At 35.5% G+C, this 18,760-nt stretch overlaps 1 protein-coding gene across 3 annotated transcripts in view; it reads right to left on the bottom strand.

Annotated features, from left to right (window-relative positions):
* LOC140629543 (outer dynein arm-docking complex subunit 2-like) overlaps positions 1-18,760 on the bottom strand; it is a 75,732-nt gene that overhangs the window by 21,522 nt on the left and 35,450 nt on the right. For 2 of the 3 annotated variants that reach the window (XM_072819058.1, XM_072819060.1), the window contains exon 9: positions 18,283-18,525. In XM_072819058.1, coding sequence (XP_072675159.1) covers positions 18,283-18,525 — 243 coding nt within the window. Of the gene's footprint in view, positions 1-6,647; positions 6,884-18,282; positions 18,526-18,760 lie in introns of those variants that run through there. The other variant, XM_072819059.1, reaches the window with a different exon arrangement.

Below are 18,760 nucleotides of genomic sequence, written 5' to 3'. Positions count from 1 at the left end.
AAAAATCTATAAAAATTTATTAGAAAGAATAAAGTTAACAAGGTTGTAAGAATACTCAAAGATATACTTGAATATATACAACTATATTAAACAGTCACTGAAATTAAAGAAGACCTAAATAAATGGAGACATATGCCATATTAGTGGATTGGCAGTCTCAATATTATTAGGATTTCCACTCTCCCAAATTGACTAGATAGGTTCCTAACAACATTTATTAAGTGTTAAAATAACCTATTATTTTGAACAAAAAAAGTCAGACAAAACAAATACATACTATGCTTCCATTTGTTTCCAAGTAGAGACAGGACTGAGCTATACAAGGAGGCATTCTCAAGAATTATGAAAACAAAAGCAAGATATGAAATGCCATAAAAGGCAAGAGAAGGGAGCTCCCCGGAGTGAAGAGAGGTGGCAGTGGATACCTTGCGGTAAGGAGGAATAGCCAGGGAGTTTTTAGGGTAATGACAATATTCTTGGCTTGGGTTGCAGTTATAGGAGTCTTCCCTTTTCAGTACATTACAAATATGTACATTTGCATCATGTACTTTCCTTTATACATATTACATTCCTCAAAATAAATGTTTGAAAATGCGTTTTAATTTCCATACACAGATATATATTCTTTCTATCACAAGAAATGGTACTGAACAGCTCATTTAATTCAGTGTTAAACTAAGCACACATCACAACTGGATAAAATATATAATATGAATAAATAGAATCCACATCATCTTCAAATCAAAAATCCCTACAGCTTGTTTTAAAATGAGAAAATGAAGATTCAGAAGATGAAATTATTCACGTAATTACTTTGCATTTGTCATTTGTTATCAGGCAAATCCATGTGCTTTTAAAAGTATGTAGATGAGAAACAACAAAAAAGAAAACGTGAAAAGCAGGAAAAATGTTCTTAGTGATACAAATATATAAAACATACTCTATTTTACGTCTTGCATAAACCCTAAAAGGTCAAAAGACTGGTTCTGTGGTAAAAGAAATATTTGGGCAGCCACAAAGAGATTAAATCTCTTTTGTATACAAACAAGCGTAGCTTTACTTTTTCCCCTCTTTTAAAAAGAACAAATAAACCCAATGTAAAAATAAGAAAAAACTATGTAAATGCAACATAATTATGTTTAAACCACAGAAGACAGGAAATTTAGAGTTACAGATTCCATGGTAAGTTTTAATTCTATCCTTGTGTACATGTTTTATAAAAAGAGTCTTTCATTACATGATCACATAACACTATACCATGTAACAATCAGTTCAGCAAATGTTTATTTTACAATGTGTGGAAGGAAAATATTTTATAGAATAAATTACAGGAAATTAGTACATTATTTAGGTAGATTGCTCCTTAAAATTTCTGAAAGTCTTGGGTATTTACTGAATATTAATAGAAACACTCTTTTCTTATCTTCTAAAGAAAATGAAATTTAACTCTTATGGGTAAGCACTTATATTTGAAAGTCGACCTTTAGATTTTAAGGTTATTTTGAAGTAATGAAAAATAATTCATTATTAGGACATTAGGATTTTAGCAGGTTTTGAATTCTGTATGCCAGGCATTTCATATAAAAGAACAGTAGAGACTGAAGTAAATCATGAAAACCCATGAGTTCATAATAAATCCCCAAAATAGCCCTTACTGTCACTACTGGAGTTTGCTAGGGCTCCTAACAATTCAGATATCTGAAATTTGACTTTTTTTCGAAGAAAGGAAAGGCATTTATCCTTCTGCCTTTCCTGTATTAATTCTATTTCAGTTTAACCAAATAGTTAGCAATCAACTATGAGATAAACCTATAAAAATATTGTTTTCTAAAGACCCCTCTTCCCTCAAAATCTCAAGGCCTCCAGAAAAAAAGATCAAATGACTTACAAAGATAAAAGAATTAGACTAGAATCAGACTTCCAAGAAAAAAAAAAAAGCTATGAAGCAAGTAAAAAATGGTGCATTTTTTTTTTACTTCAGTGAATAAAGTGGGAATAAAAGATTTTATATCTAGCAAGGCTGTCCTCTGAGTATTCATAGGAAAATAGCTTCAGTGGGTATTCACATGTGTGTCTGCACAGCAAAGGAAATAGTTACACAAAGAGGCAATCTATGGAATAGGAGAAAATATTTGTGAACCATAAACTGAGGAGTTAAAAATCAAAATATATAAGGAGTTCATATAAGTCAGTAGCAATCAAACAAACACCTTTATTTAAAAAATGGGCAAAGGAACAGACATTTCTTCAGAAAAGACCTACAAATGGACAACAGGTATATAAAACCAGCTCAACATCACTAATCATCAGGAAAATGCATATCAAAGCTATAATGAACTATTGCCTCACTCCTTAAAAAATCTATTCCCCAAAAGACAGGAGATAAAAAATGTTTGCAAGGATGTGGAGAAAAGACAACCCTTGCACGATGTTGGTGGGAATGTAAGTTGGTACAGTAATTATGGAAAACAATATAAAGGTTCCCCCCAAAATGAAAAATAAACTATTGTATGATCCAGCAATCCAACTTTTGGGTATATATGCAAAGGAAGGAAATTCAGTATCTCAAAGAGATACTTGCACTCTCACATTCATTACAGCATTATTCATAATAGTCAGGATATGGAAACAACCTAGGTGTCCATCAGTAGATGAGTAGAAATTGTGAGTATATATATAAATAATGGAATGTTATTTGGCCTTAAAAAAGAAATACTGCTATTTGTGATATGGATGGATTTGGAAGACATTATGCTAAGTGAAATAAGCCTGACACAGAAAGACAAATATTGCATGATATCACTTATATGTGGAATCTAAAAAAGTTGAACTTGGATGTCCATTGATAGATAAATGGAAGAGATGTGGTATATATGTACAATGGAATACTATTCAGACATAAAAAGAATGAAATCTTGCCATTTGCAACAACATGGATGGAGTTAAAGGGAATAATGCTAAGCAAAATAAGAGAAATAAAAATACCATATGATTTCACTCATATGTGGAATTTCAGAAACAAATGAACAAAGGGTAAAAAAAGAGAGACAAACCAAGAAACAGACTCTTACCCATAGGGAATAATAGATGGTTACCAGAGAGGAAGTGGAAGGGGGGATGGGTAAAATAGGTAATGTGGATTAAAGAGTACACTTATGTGATGAGCATTGAATAATGTATAGAAGTGTTGAATCACTATATTGTACACCTGAAACTAATATAACACTCTAGGTCAACTATACTGGAACTAAAAAACTTTTTTACAAAGTTGAACTTAGAGAAACAGAATGTAATGGTGGTCACCAGGGCTAGGTGGAGGAAATGGGTCAAATGTACAATGTTTCAGTTTTAAAGTACCTAAGTTCCAGAGATCTAGGGTACAGAACAGTAACTAGACTAATAATAATGTATACTGATATCTTGAGTGTTCTTATCATACACCCAAATAAATGAATAACTGTGTGAGGTAATACACTAATTAGCTTGATTGTGGAATTATTACACAAGGTACATTATATCAAACACAACGTTGTATACCTTAAATATACACAATTTTAAAACTGTCAATCATATCTCTAAAAATTAGAAAAAAGTAAAACATTTGAAACCTTATGGAATTCTGCACCCATGAATCCTTTATGAAGATTTTACTACAGGATGAATTCCAAACAATTAAAATATGATAAAAACTTCAGCAAAAACTGATTAGTGTGTGTACACGTGTGTATGTACACATATATATGACTAAACAAGAACACAATAATGTTCAAATATTATATGTTTTGACAAAGTAGAAATAATGCACTAAAAAATGGGAGGTAAAGGGGCACCTGTGTGGCTTAGCCAGTTAATCATCTGACTCTTGAATTAAGCTCAGATCTTGATCTCAGGGTCATGAGCCTACTTTAAAAAAAAAAAAAGGTAAAGGGAAGGAAAAGAAAGAGGGAAAGAAAAAACAGAATACACTTACTATTATATAGAGAATAAATAGGAGTTAAAAGATAACCAGTAAAAACTGAGGAACTAAGCAGCAAAATATGACATAACAGAAAGGAAAAAGAGGGCAGTAGAAAAATGTACAGGTACAGGACAATGACTAGAATAAAACAAGAATGCAAAGCTTTCTAAGTAACAACAAAAACTAGCAAAGACTACAAATCTTTTTTTTTTTTAATTTTTTATTCATTTATGATAGTCAGAGAGAGAGAGAGGCAGAGACATAGGCAGAGGGAGAAGCAGGCTCCATGCACCGGGAGCCCGAAGTGGGATTCGATCCCGGATCTCCAGGATCGCGCCCTGGGCCAAAGGCAGGTGCCAAACCGCTGCGCCACCCAGGGATCCCTACAAATCTTTTTGAAAAGCAGCAGCAAATATAATAAAATATGATTATGAAATATTATTACATTGTTGAGACCAAATGTATCAGTCATATCAACAAGTGTGACTGCATTCAATTCATTAAAAGAACAAGTATCCTGGGTGCCTGGGGTGGCTCAGGTGGTTAAGTGTCCAAAACTTGATTTTGGCTCAGATCATGATCTCAGAGTTGTGAGTCAGGCCCCCACTGGGCATAGAGTCTGCTAAAGATTCTCCCTCTCACTCTGTCTCACACCCCACTCTCTCTCACTGAAAAAAAGAGAAGAAGAGCAAATATTCTTAATTTGGCTTGCAAAGCAAGACCCATCTATATACTATTTTAAAAGGGAATACTTAAAAGAAAATTATTCAAAAAAGGCTAAAAATAAAGGGTAGGCCAAGATATCCCAAGAAAATGCAAAAAATAAGAAAGCAGGAGTAAAGATTCTGATATCAGACAAAGTAGAAATCAAGCCCAAATTCATTAAACAAAGCAGAGAATAGCCCTTGTAATATTAAAAGCCAAAATTAACGACTATTAAAAACATTTATGTGCCAAACTATATAGAACTTGCCTTTAAGAAGTAAAAACTATATAAGATGTAAGAAGATACAGATAGAAGCACACTACTGATAAAAGGCTTTATTATACTATTTTTAGTATAACACAGCTTAAGTGTACAAACAACGCTAAGTAGAGATAAAAGCTAAGTAACATAATATACATCAAACTCTACATTCTGTTGACATAGAATACATTTTCATCCCAAGATGCTGTGCAAAAATTTACTTTGTATAAGCTTGTAAAAAATCACTAACTTCCATAAAAAGTAGAAATTGAAAAATTAGCCCAGACCAAAACATAGTACAAGCTTCTCCTGCTACCCAAAATTAAAGTGTTCCTATGAAACTTTTCATTAGCCAAAAGGGAATAGAGCAAGGACACATCTTAGGACACATCTTGCTAATGGATGCACAATATTGAGATAAAACACAGATGCTCACAAGACATAGTTCAAAGCTATGGTGGCTTGATGCTGAGAGCAGTACCCAGGAAAGGAGCTTGACACTGCCACTCTCACTGCTTGGAATGCACACTACCTCTGTAAGGGCTCACTGAGAAATGAATGCTGAATGCTATTTTTGCTTTTTGCCTTTTTTCCATAAAAGCAAAAATCTTGGGATCCCTGGGTGGCTCAGCAGTTTGGTGCCTGCCTTTGGCCCAGGGCATGATCCTGGAGTCCCGGGATTGAGTCCCACATCGGGCTCCCTGCGTGGAGCCTGCTCCTCCCTCTGCCAGTGTCTCTCCCTCTCTCTCTCTCTCTCTCTCTCTCTCTCTCTCTCTCTCTGTCTCTCTCTGTCTCTGTCTCTCTCTCTCTCTCTCTCTCCGTCTGTCTCTCATTAATAAATAAATAAAATCTTTAAAAAAAGCAAAAATCTTCAGATTTCTTTTGGTTAGTGAGAACAGGTACTAATGTAGATCTTTCAAAAACATGATGTGGCATAATGTTAACTTTCAAAAAGTGGGTGATGCCTTTATATTGAGAAATAGCTAACAAAACAAAAAATTAAAAAGTTCTTCCTTGTAGAATAACAAAAAAAATCTATTAAACAATTCCTGGGCTAAAAGGAAAATAAAAACTGATATAAAAGGATTTCCAAAAAATGATGATAATGAAATCACTACGTATCAACTATACAAGAGATATTTAAATCATGTCAGAGGAAAATTCATGCACAAATTACTTTTATTATTTAAACAGTAATGAAACTAAATAACTTCCTAGCTCAAAATATTAGAAAAAAAGTTACAAAATACACCAAAAGAAAGCAACAAGGAATTAATAAAGATAAAAAAAAATAATTTGTGAGAGAAAGAGTGAGAGATCACAGAGGCAGAGGGAGAGGGAAAAGCAGACTCGCTGCTAAGCAAAGAGCCTGATGTGGGGATTGATTCCAGAACCCCAGATCATGACCTTCCCCAGATCATGACCAGATGCTTAAAACTGAGCCACCCAGGCACCCTGGGTTTTTTTTAGAATTAAACAATTTAAAAAAATCAAAATAGAATAACCAGATAATTTGATCAGGAAAATACTAGATGAAAGCTCACATATACCAAAAAATATATATACACCAAATATATATATATATATATATATATATACACACACAAATATATATATATACCATTAAAAAGACAAAATTTAAAAATCATAAGATATGACTTTGTAGACCACTTACTCAAATAAATTCTGTCATACAATGAAATTGAACATTTTACAAGGAGATGCAGATTGCCATAAATGACCATTAGAGTAGGGAGGATAAAGAGATTCTATAGAAGAACTAGAGAAAGCTAATAAGGAACTAATAACACACACACATAGTAGGGCCATTTGATTGCACAGTAGACTTCTATTGAACCTTTAAAGTCTAGGTGGTCTCATTGATCAATAAATCATTCCAGAGTAAAGAAATGAAAGAAGACTTAATTCCTTTTGTGAAGCAGGTACAACATTGATACCTAGACTTGACAGAAAAGAAAAAAAAAAAAAAAGAAACAAGCCAATGACCGTCACTCATTTCATTAAAAAGAAAATAAAATATTAGGAAACAAAAGCAGATACTACACTAAGAAAACAGTACATTATAACCAAATGAAACAATTTCTGGAATGCAAGGTTGGTTCAGTGTTTAGAAACCCGCTTAAGGCCATATGAGCACATAAAAGGGAAAAATCATAATGATTATTTCCATAAATGTTCGAACACTCTGACAAAAATTAAATACTTTTCTGATTAAAAACAACACTTTAAAATAGAAATTGATTTTTAATTTAATTTGAATTTTAAGATGATAAAATATATAATTTAGTTCTCAAGATGTTATTTTACTTGCTATAAAAATACTAGAGGCACTTCCACTAAAATCAGGAAAAAAGGCAAAGAAGACCACTAACTATACAACTATCCAGTATTATGCTAGGAAATTAGTTAATGAAATCAGACAAGAGAAATCAATTTAAAGAACTTCTAAAGAAGAGATAAAATTTTCTCTGGAATACCCTAGGGCAGAAGTCGGCAAATTTTTCTGTAAACAGGTAGATAGTATTTTAGTTTTGTGGGTCATTCAGTCTCTGTTGCAACTATTCAACCCTGCCATTGTAGCCAAAAAGCAGCCAAAGACAGTAATAAATAAATGAGTGTGACTGTGTTCCAATAAAACTTTATTTATAAAGAAAGGGTTTGGACCATGGGCTACAGTGTGTCAACCACTGTGCTTAGACAGTTAATAATAAAATGAACTCAAATAATGAGAGCATTCTGTAAGATAGCTCCATATAGAATTAATATATAAAATTTAATAGTGTTCATAGAGACAATTAATTGAGGGACATAATGGCAGGAAAAAAACCATATATAACATCAACAAAGAAGATGAAATACTTAGGAATGACCTGAACAAAAATGCACAAAATCCACATTAAGGAAACTTTACTCTTCAAAGTGAAAAATCTACACTTCAACAAAGAGTCCTATAATTTCACTGTGGTTATGGAGGATGTTAAGGGAAGCTGGATAAAGGGTATATGGGAAATCTCTCTATTTTTGCAACTTTTCCATAAGTCTGGTGCTACTATAAAAGTTAGGTGATCCCTGGATGGCTCAGTGGTTTAGCGCCTGCCTTTGGCCCAGGACGTGATCTTGGAGTCCCGGGATCAAATCCCTCGTTGGGCTCCCTGTGTGGAGCCTGTTTCTCCCTCTGCCTATGTCTCTGCCTCTCTCTCTCTCTCTCTCTCTCTCTCTCTGTCTCTATGAATAATAAATAAGTCTTAAAAAAAAGTTTAAAAAATGTTTTTAAAAAGTTAAGATCCTGACGTAGAAAATAAATCATGGATATTTATTAAGTTTTAAGCTTCTATGCTTTTTATTTTGGATTTTTACAGTCTTTTAATAGAAAATTACATTTCGCAAACTGCAAGTGTTTTTTTGCAATGTTGGTGTGATTTCATATACCTGAAAGCCAGATTACTTCCAGATGAATTTTGTACATTTCAAGTAGATATTAAGTCAACAAGAAGAGAAAATTCAGCACAAAAAATCTACTTTTTCACGAACTTTGTATGTCAGAATGCTGTTCCATTTTAGCTCCTGGGCAAGGGCATAATTAATATGAAATAATTCATATTGAGTTTCTAAAAGCAGTCATCTGAAGTACTGAAAAAAGCCAATAGAGTTTTATGAAATCATTGGTTTCTCAAAAATCATTTTTGATTCAGTAGCCAAATTGTTATTATTAAGATGTTTCTGATTCTTATTTAAAAGGGAGAACTGCTTATGCATTCTATTGCACAAAGTTCATAAAACTGTGCTATGAGTATATGTTTATCCTGCTATGTGACCTAAGCCTTAGCCACAGCCACAGCCACAGACAAATCACTAAAACATAAAACTGCTAGTCATTAAAATAATGAATTATATCAGACTCACATGCGGGAGAGATATTTGTTTGTCATTTCCTTACCATTTACCTGAAAGCTCAAAGATGCAATAAATCCTACAAATCTAGCAAGAACAGCCATGCCTGAAATATGATGCCAAGAGCAATGCTGTTTGGATTCTTACCAAGTTCAAAACACTGTTTTCTGAAACCACCTTAGTGCGTTTATAAAAACATTTGTGGGAAAACCGTATTTAAGAGTACAAAAGGATCCATCAACCCCTTGTTGCACAAGGAAGGACAATTTTGTCTTTATCTTATGAGGCCTTCTCAGAGAATGTGACAGTTTTGAACTCTTTTGCTCTTTTAAATGTTCTCTTTCCTTTCTTTCTTTCTTTTTTTTCAATAACTCATTTAATTTCCCTCACAACTCTTGCTGATTCTTCTGTTTCTTTATAGGTACTTCCTGTACATTGCTTCTCCCTGAAAGATCAGGTTCAAGTAGGATCCTGTTCATTCTGCTTTCATCCTCACAATCTCTCATGTATAGCTATGACTTCAGTTACCAAATATTATGACACTATGTCTAACCTGCATCTCTATCCTGAGCTTTAGACACGACTAAATCCAATAACTGGTCGCCATCAGCACATGAACATGCCATGGGAACCTCAGTGTCCACCCAACTGTAACCGAATTCACCATCCATTCCATAAGAAATGTTTGTTGGGTGTCTACCCTGAGCCTTGGACTGTGTTAGGTACTATAATGATGAACAAGTTGATTTCATTCCTCCCCTAGTCAAGTTCCTTCTTCCTTCACTAGTACTGTACCTATATCCCCCATGTCAGTAAGTGGTGGTACCATTATCTATCTAGTTGCCAAAGTCAGAAACCTAAATATGCATATGATATCAAAGCAACATACTGTACATCTTACACTCACATAATGTGACACATCAAATTTATTCAATTAAAAAAAAGAATCCTAAATATTATCCATCACTACTCCTTCTTCTTTAGAACTCATGTTTAATCATTTACCGGGTTTTATTCATTCTTCCCCTTTATATCTCTTTAATCTGTCAATTTCTTTATTTTTTATTATATTATATTCCACTGGCTTAGTTTAAGCCACCTTCACCTCTGGCCTACAATGATCCCTTAACATGATCCTCTGTCTCATGTTATACTTAAAACCTTGTAACTTTCAGTCAACTTTCAAACAAAAAGTAAATGTATTAGCATGATGCAAAGGCCTGAATTGTAATTGCCTATTTACATATCAATGCCACAGCCTCCAAGCTTCTAATTGCAGGTGAGAGTTTAAAGTGAGTTATTCCCCATTTAGGGGCCACTTGTTCTCAACTTAAAGCAAATTAAATAGCATGATTAATTTGATGCAAAAGTAACATAGAAACAAGGAATTCATCTGTAGATGAGTACAGATACTAGACAGTCTGACTTTAATTTTCTATTTACGTATTATCATTTTAAATTGTTATTAATCGAACCCACTGCTACATGAACATTTACCCAGTACTTATTACATAAGTACTTTACACATATTAATTAACACAGTCATCACAACAATCCAATGAGATAGGTATCCTTACCATTCCCATTTTATATATGTTGTAACCAAGACATCAAGTAGTTTAATAATTTGCCAAAGGAAACATAGTTGGTAAGTGATAAGACTGGCATCCAAGCAATGGTTCCAGAATCTACGGTTTTTTAAAAGATTTATTTATTTATTTATTTGAGGGGGGAGAGGCAGAGGGAGAGAGAGAATCTCAAGCAGACTGCATGCTGACTGCGGGAAGCTGATGCAGGGCTCCATCTCAGGACCCTGCGATCATCACCGGAACGGAAACCAAGAATCAGATGCTTAACTGACTGAGCCACCCAGGCGCCCCAGAATAAAAGGGGATTGTGAAAGGTATTAAACAAGAACTTTAATTTTGTAATGATATGTATTTATCATATAGACTATATAGAAACATATAAAGAAGAAAATAAGAAGTGATCCCAAATCCTGTCTTTCAGAAATAATGATCATTGATAATTAATGTAAATGATTCTGGACATTTCTTTATGCCTAAAGCTAAACAGGATGGATAGACAGAGAAAATGAATGCATAGATGATAAACAGATAAGAGAAGGTTGTATACAGTATCTACTGATTCATTTATGTGAAAGAGGATAACTCACTTATCTTGTATTTGTTTTATTTTTATCAGATAGTTGTATTGTTAAATTATTATCATTAGTATCTATAAAATAGTATGATTCCTCCAATGATAACTCCTCCATTATTTCCTTAGTTTAATATTTAAAGAAACTCAATGGTCTCTACTGATACATTTTAGCCATATTTTGCTGTTGTATTTATTTATTCATGATAGACATAGAAAGAGACAGAGAGGCAGACACAGGAGAAGGCAGAAGCAGGCTCCATGCCGGAAGCCTGACATGGGACTCAATCCCAGGACTCCAGGATCGTGCCCTGGGCCAAAGGCAGGCACTAAACCGCTGAGCCACCCAGGGATCCCTAGTTCGCTGTTTTAAAATACTTTAATTTCTTGATTGACTTTCTGTAATTGGCAATTTTTTTCAAGAAGATCTAGTACTATGTTTACCGAATCCTTGCATGATTGAGAATGTGCTACTACCTTCACACTTGAAGAACAACTGGGCTGGATGTGAAATTCTTGGGTAATATTTTTTTTCTACCTCACAATGTTAATCTGTGGGATTTGATCCTTTAATTAATGTTTTTTGACCTTAAAAGAAGTTGTGGAGGAATATGAAGGCATTTTGTCCTCATGGTTTGTTCTTTTGCCTAGATATATTTGTTTTTTCCTTTACTTTTGAGATACAAGTAGATTTATCAGGATGCATTACTGTAGGCTATTCTGTATCAATATTACTAAGGTCTTGTTGGGTCTTTTGGTCTACAGAATCACATAAAATTTTTTTCTATTGTTATCTTTAATTAAGATCATATTCCACTGGTTCTAGCCTCTTCTTAAGGAATATCCATTATGTTTAAGTTGGGTCTCCTTGGGTTCCATATTTACCAATTTCCCTATTGTAATATTAATATATTCTTCATTTCATTTTACATTTCCTATATACCACTTGCCTGATGGTGTTTTTGGTTGTGTCTATCACACTTCTTTTGCATCTATTCAGACTTTAAGTTCAATAATTTTTTTATTTCTCTTCTGAGCTCTGACAACTAGTTTGTCATAACAACTTAAGTTGTCTTATAAAGTCTTTTTGTAAAATTTTATGTAATTTCTTTTGGCTCCTTTATTATGAGGGAGTATACTGTCTTAATAGCCTTGTGATTGTAGGGAAATTTTTTGTCTGAATCTATCTGTTTCTTTTTATGATGGAATTACCTCAAAATCCTACAAAAATCTGCTATTCTCTTTGCCTTGTGAACACATCTCTTTCATTCAGTTTTGAGCATTCAAACAGTCAATCTGGCTTACTCCAAATCTCTAAAAATTTATAGCTTCATTGTGTTGCAATCCAGCAGTCATAGTCTCTAGTATTCTTTTCACTCCAAGGGGTCTCCAACAGTCTGCTTGGGCTAGAAGACTGCTGTAGACAATATAAAATAACATGTACATATGACTTTTCGTTAGGCTCCACTTCTGGTGTTTTACGTGCAAAACTAGGTCTCTGATGGGAAATTCCTCACTTCTTCCAAGGCCTATTTACTCCCCTAGTCTCTGTTATGAAGAAAAAAAAAGGTTGGCTATACATTTCATGACCATGACACTTATTTGGGGGGAAATCTCGAGATATGAAGCAGCATGTGTTAGCTGTCAACATATTACACACAGGTCAGTAATTTACCTACATTTTTCAGGTGTGTTTTACATTTAAGATTTGGAACTGTGGCATTTCCTTGTTTGAGAGGACATACCTTTTTCCTACTTCTCTTTTTTTGTAGTTTTCATATTAACCAGAAGTCAAATGTTGCATAAAGCTATTCAAACTAGTACTGTATATTTACAAATAATGTTTGTTTATAGCCATTTCATTATCTACTCTAACATAGTAAAATTACTTGTCTGTCTCCTCAACTCAGTCAGAAAGTCCTTGAGGCTTGCTGTTTATTACTGAGTTGTTCTTTCATTACATTTTGTTGCTTCAAAACCTATGTTAAGATTCAGAATAAGAAAACTATATGGGGTCCCCAAGTGGCTCAGTCGGTTAAGCCTTAGATTGAGTCCTGCATTGGGCTCCCTCTCAGCAGGGAGCTTCCTTCTCCCTCTTCCTCTGCCTGTTGTTCCCTCTGCTTGTGTTCTCTCTGTCAAATAAATAAATCTTAATTAAAAAAAATGTAGCTGTTTTCTCTGGCTTTTCCTTGAATGGGTTCAACTGAAAAATCAATATAACAATTTGCCTAATATAGTTATATTAAAAAGAGTTTGAAGGCCTGTTGTAAAAGTAATGTAATGATGACATTTAAAAGTAATTTTTACAGGTCAACTAGATAACCTGGTAATGACTTATGTGGAAATCATTAAATCAGAGATACAGAATAGAAGGAGGGGCTTTGCAATAATGAATTCTAACCTATATGAATGGAATTCAATATATTTGTTATTTATTCTTGGAGCAGAACAGAAAACCCAGAAATAAATCCATACTTATGTGGTCAATTAGTTTTTGACAAAAGAGGAAAGAATATGCAATGGGAAAAGACAGTCTTTTCAACAAATGGTGTTGGGAAAACTGGACAGTTACATGCAAAAGAATGATACTGGACCACTTTCTTATACTATACATAAAAGTAAGCTCAAAATGGATGAAAGACCTAAATGTGAGACCTGAAACCATAAAAATCCTTTAAGAGGGACGTCTGGGTGGCTCAGCGGTTGAGCAGTCTGCCTTTGGCTCAGGGTGTGATCTCAGAGTCCTGTGATTGAATCCCACATCGGGCTTCTGGCATGGAGCCTGCTTCTCCCTCTGCCTGTGTCTCTGCCTCTCCCTCTCTCTCTGTGTGTGTATCTCTCATGAATAAATAAATAAAATATTTTTAAAAATCCTTGAAGAGTGTGCAGGCAGTAATTTCTGACACCGGCCATAGCAAAATCTTTCTAAGTATGTCTCCTGAGGCAAGGAGAACAAAAGCAAAAATAAACTATTGGGACTTAATAAAAATAAAAAGCTTTTGCATAGCAAAGGAACCAATCAACAAAACTAAAAGGCAACCACCCTAATGGGAGAAGATATTTGCAAATGACAGATCCACAATAAAAGGTTAGTATTCAAAATATATAAAGAACTTATACAACTCAACAGCCAAAAAAAATAATAACCCAATTTAAAAATAGGCAGAAGACATGAACAGACATTTCTTCAAAGAAGACATACAGATGGCCAACAAACACATGAAAACATGCTCAACATCACTTGGCATCAAGGAAATACAAATCAAAACCACAATGAGATATCACCTCACACCTGTCAGAATGGCTAAAATCAGTAACATGTGAAACAACAGGTGCTGGCAAGGATGTGGAGACAGGAACCCTCTTGCAGTGTTGGTGCGAATGCAAACTGGTGCAACTCTGCAGTATGGAGGTTCCTCAAAAAGTTAAAAATAGAGCTAACCCTATGATCCTGGAATCACACTACTGAGTATTTACTTCTAAAATACAGAAACACTAATTCAAAGTGATACATGAACCTTTATGTTTATTGCATTTACAATAGCCAAACTACTGGAAGAAGCCCAAGTGTACACACACACACACACACCCCGATACACACAATGGAATATTATTTAGCCATAAAAAGAATACAATTTTTACCATTTGCAATGACATGGATGGAGCTAAAGCATATAATGCTAAGTGAAATTAGAGAAAGACAAATATCATATTCTCACTCATGTAGAATTTAAGAAACGAAACAAATAATAAAGGAAAAAATACAGAGAGAGACAAACCAAGAAACAGACTCTTCACTATAGGGAAAAATTGATGGTTACTATATACATATATACATTATACACTCTACTTTCAAGATGAAGCTTGAGAGGTAGAAAGGGGCCAGGAGGCAAATGCTTTGAATACCAGGGTAAGGAACTTAGGTTGGGTTTTCAAAGCTTGAGAGGGCATTGATAGTTCTTTAGGCCAAGAAAACAACCCTATCAGACCTACAGTTTGGAAGAATAAATTTCAGTGCCATGCAGGGAGGTGTGGAAGGGGAGAGATGTGAGATGAGACCAAATAGGACCTGCTTCAATTGTCCAGGTAACAGATGCCAGAACCTCAACTAAAGGCAGAGAGCAGGAGGATACATTCAAAACAAGTTCAGAGGCAGCTGGTGTCATTGGCAGATGTGAGAGACAAAAAGTAAGCAAGAGCCAAAGATCAAAAGAAATACATAAACCCAATACTGACAAGTGTTTATCATGTGCTACTGAACACCATGTGTTTTTCCGAAAGAGAAATACAATAGAAAACTGTTTTATAAGCCCTTCTTTCCTTGAAGTTATCATGAGTACAGCTAGTGTTCCTTGGTGCCTGAAATCCCTGAGCCTAAGGTTCCAGAAGCCAAATCCAAAAAGAATTATAGAGGCTTTAGTACTTTTATTCCAGATATGCAGTGAGATGAGACTCACATTAACAGTGTTTCAGGGCTGTCTTAGAATTGCAGGCTTCCCATGAAGGAAGAGGACCTTCATGAACACAAATGAATCACAAAAGCCAGGAAAGTGAGAAGGAAGAGGGCACTACCAGAGACGACTGGCATAGGGTAAAAGCTTCTGGTACCAAATGGTAAAATAGATAGGAAATAATACATTTCCACAGGGTTTTATGTATGGCCCCAAAGTATGATGCTCTGTATACGTCCACGGGAATGGTGCTCCCTAGAGTTGTGCAGGATATATCCTTACACAGCAGCCCTGGGTGCCTGGTCATACATACTGAAGAGCTGAATGAAGGAGTGAATCAGAATGAAATGATATGGGAGATACATAGGAGAGTCATATGATTAAAAGATTATAGGTGTGACTCATGGATCCAATCAACCATCTTAATAAACACTGCTCTCCTGGACTGAAGTGGACAGAAAAAGATGAAATGAAGGAAGGTTGTCAGATCTCTGGGATTATATAGGATAGGCCAATAGAGCTAACCAATTGCCAAATAACTTGGTGTTCTTTCATACATAGCCAGGATTCATGGGTCTAGGAATCAGGGAATGGAAATGACTCACTATTACCCCTAGTGACTGATCCACTAGCAAATTTTTTGCTTCCTGTTCCTGTGACCTTATACTTTGCTGGTTTGGAGGTCTTTGTCCCACAGGGAGGAATGCTTCCACTAGGAGACACAACAGTGGTTACACTGAATTGAAAGTTAAACCTGCCTCCCAGGCACTCTGGCCTCCCCGTGCCTCTATATCAATAAGCAATGGAGGGAGTTACTATGTTGGCTGGGGTGACTGATCCCAATTATCAAGGGACTGCTACTCCACAATGGAGGTAAAGAAGACTATATCTGGAAAACAGGAGATCCCTCAGGGCATCTCTTAAGTATTACCATGCCCTGTGATTAAGGTAGATGGAAAACTGTAACAACCCACTCTAGGCAGGAATACTAATGGCCCAGACCTTCAGGAATGAAGGTTTGGGTTACCCCACCAGGTAAAGAACCACAACCAGCTAAAGTGCTTGCTGAAAGCAAAGGGAATATGGAATGGGTCATGAAAGAAGGTAGTTGTAAATACAAGCTATGACCACATGGCCGGTTACAGAATAAGTACTGTGATTGTCACAAATACTCCTTATTTTGTTATGGATTATGTGTGTGTGTGTGTGTGTGTTTCTTTTCTTCCCTCTTATCCTCTTATCATGTAAATGAGACATTAACTTTCTATCATAGTTTTTAAGTATGATGAACTTTACATCAGTGTATTTATAGAATATCAAGGAAAAGAATAAACATCATCCAAGAACTTTGCTTCCTCTTCTAAGAAAAGGGCTAAGTGCATTTTCAGTGGTACACTGGATAGTTGTATAGTGGTAGGCAGGAATATGGCCTTGTTATTATCTTTCTATGGAGATTAAGTATGGTTTAAGGAGATGCATGAGTGGGTACCAAGTTGACAAGGGGTGGATATGTGATGGTTAATGTTGATGTGTCAACTTAGCTGGGTTAAGGGATGCCCAGATACTTGATCAAAAAAAATTTTTTTGAGAGAGAGAGAGAGAGAGAGAGAGAGAGGGAGCATACATGCCAGCAGGGGGACCAGAGCAAGAGGGAGAATCTCAAGCAGGACCCATACTCAACATAGAGCCTGATGTGGGACTTGATCTCACAACCCTGAGATCATGACCTGAGCTGAGATCAAGAGTCAAGTGATCAACTAACTGCGCCACCCAGGCGCCCCTGCTCAAACATTGTTTTGCATATTTCTGTGAAGGTGTTTTCTGGGATGAGATTGATACTTAAATTGGTGGACTTTGAGTATAGCAGATAATCCTCCATGACTTAGTGGGCCTCATCCAATCAGAAGGCCTTAGTAGAAAAAAAGGCTGACTTCCTCTGAGCAAGAAGGAATTCTGCCAGCAAACTGCTTTTGACCTCAAAATGCCGCTCTTTCCTGAGTCTCCAGCCTGCAGCCTTGGGTCTTGCCAAGCCTCCGCAATCACCTGAACCAATTCCTTAAATCTATCCCCCCTACTCCTCCCACCTTTCTCATCCTGTTGGTTCTGGTTCTCCGGATAACCCTCATACAATATTTGGCCCATATGGATTCTTGCCTTTCTGCACACACACACACACACACACACACACACACACACACACACACACAATCATATTTCATGTAAATACATTTACATTTAATTTATACACAAATGTTTATATTTTTAAATATATATTTATGTATGTATATATAATCTCTATATAATCTTGCTATTGTTCTTACGTTGTACAACATTTAAGTCTTTTCTTCCTAATTAGACAAAAATTTGCTTAAGGAACAAGATCACAGCTTAAAATTCTTTGTCTCTTTCCCTTGTTAGTTCACAGCTAACTTGTTAGGTGCTTAAAATATGTTTGCTGAATTGAATTGAGAAACAAGGATATTGTGAGAATGCTACCTAGAACTACCTAGGGTCTCAGTTAGATAGATGGATAATTCTTCCTTAGGAAGCAGAGAAAAATTTTGTTGATTATATGAAGGTTTCCAGGTGGGATATTAATTACTGGGAATGTTAAGTCCTCCCAATATGCCCAGCCTCAGCCCTCCAGCTCATCCAAAGGAACAATGTGGCTCTGTAACTCATGACTGATAATCTTGTGGTTATTTATAAGTAAATCCATTTTACTTTTTCACCATTTATGCACGCCAATTCTAAGTGATGACACTATTCTATTATGACCTGAGCATTTCCCCTAACACTCTCAAATAAAATCTTTCAGTTGTGAAGCTACTTACATCATACTTTCAGGTTCTACTGCACAAGCACCAACTGCTTTTGTGACATTGACAAGAAGAGTTTGGTTTATTCCAACAAGGAGGTTTACGAGTGGTTGAAGGCCACCACATTTCCGGACAAGGACACGGTTTTCATATTCCTGACAACATTCTCCCAATGCACCAACCACATTCACAAGTACTTCTTCAGGCTGGTCAGTTAAAAGTCCCACCAAAGTTTCAATGGCTTTGTATTCTCGAAACCTAAGTTCATCACAAGAAAAAGAGATAGGGCGAGGGAAAGAGAGGAACGATATTACTTTTGGTATAAAATCAGCTGATAATATTAATAGCACAAAATTGCCAAATGCCAACCATATGCTCACTCAGTCCTTACAAAAACCCTATGATGCAAGTACGACCACAATCCCCATTCTCAGAAAGCTCATTTGAAGCTTGGTACACAGCGATGCTGGCATCCATATCTAGCCATCTGCAC

This window comes from Canis lupus (genome assembly GCF_048164855.1).
Source record: "Canis lupus baileyi chromosome 16 unlocalized genomic scaffold, mCanLup2.hap1 SUPER_16_unloc_10, whole genome shotgun sequence".
Taxonomy (NCBI): domain Eukaryota; kingdom Metazoa; phylum Chordata; class Mammalia; order Carnivora; family Canidae; genus Canis; species Canis lupus.
The sequence above is the reverse complement of the archived record's forward strand: the minus strand, read 5'-3'. Positions and strand labels throughout refer to the sequence as shown.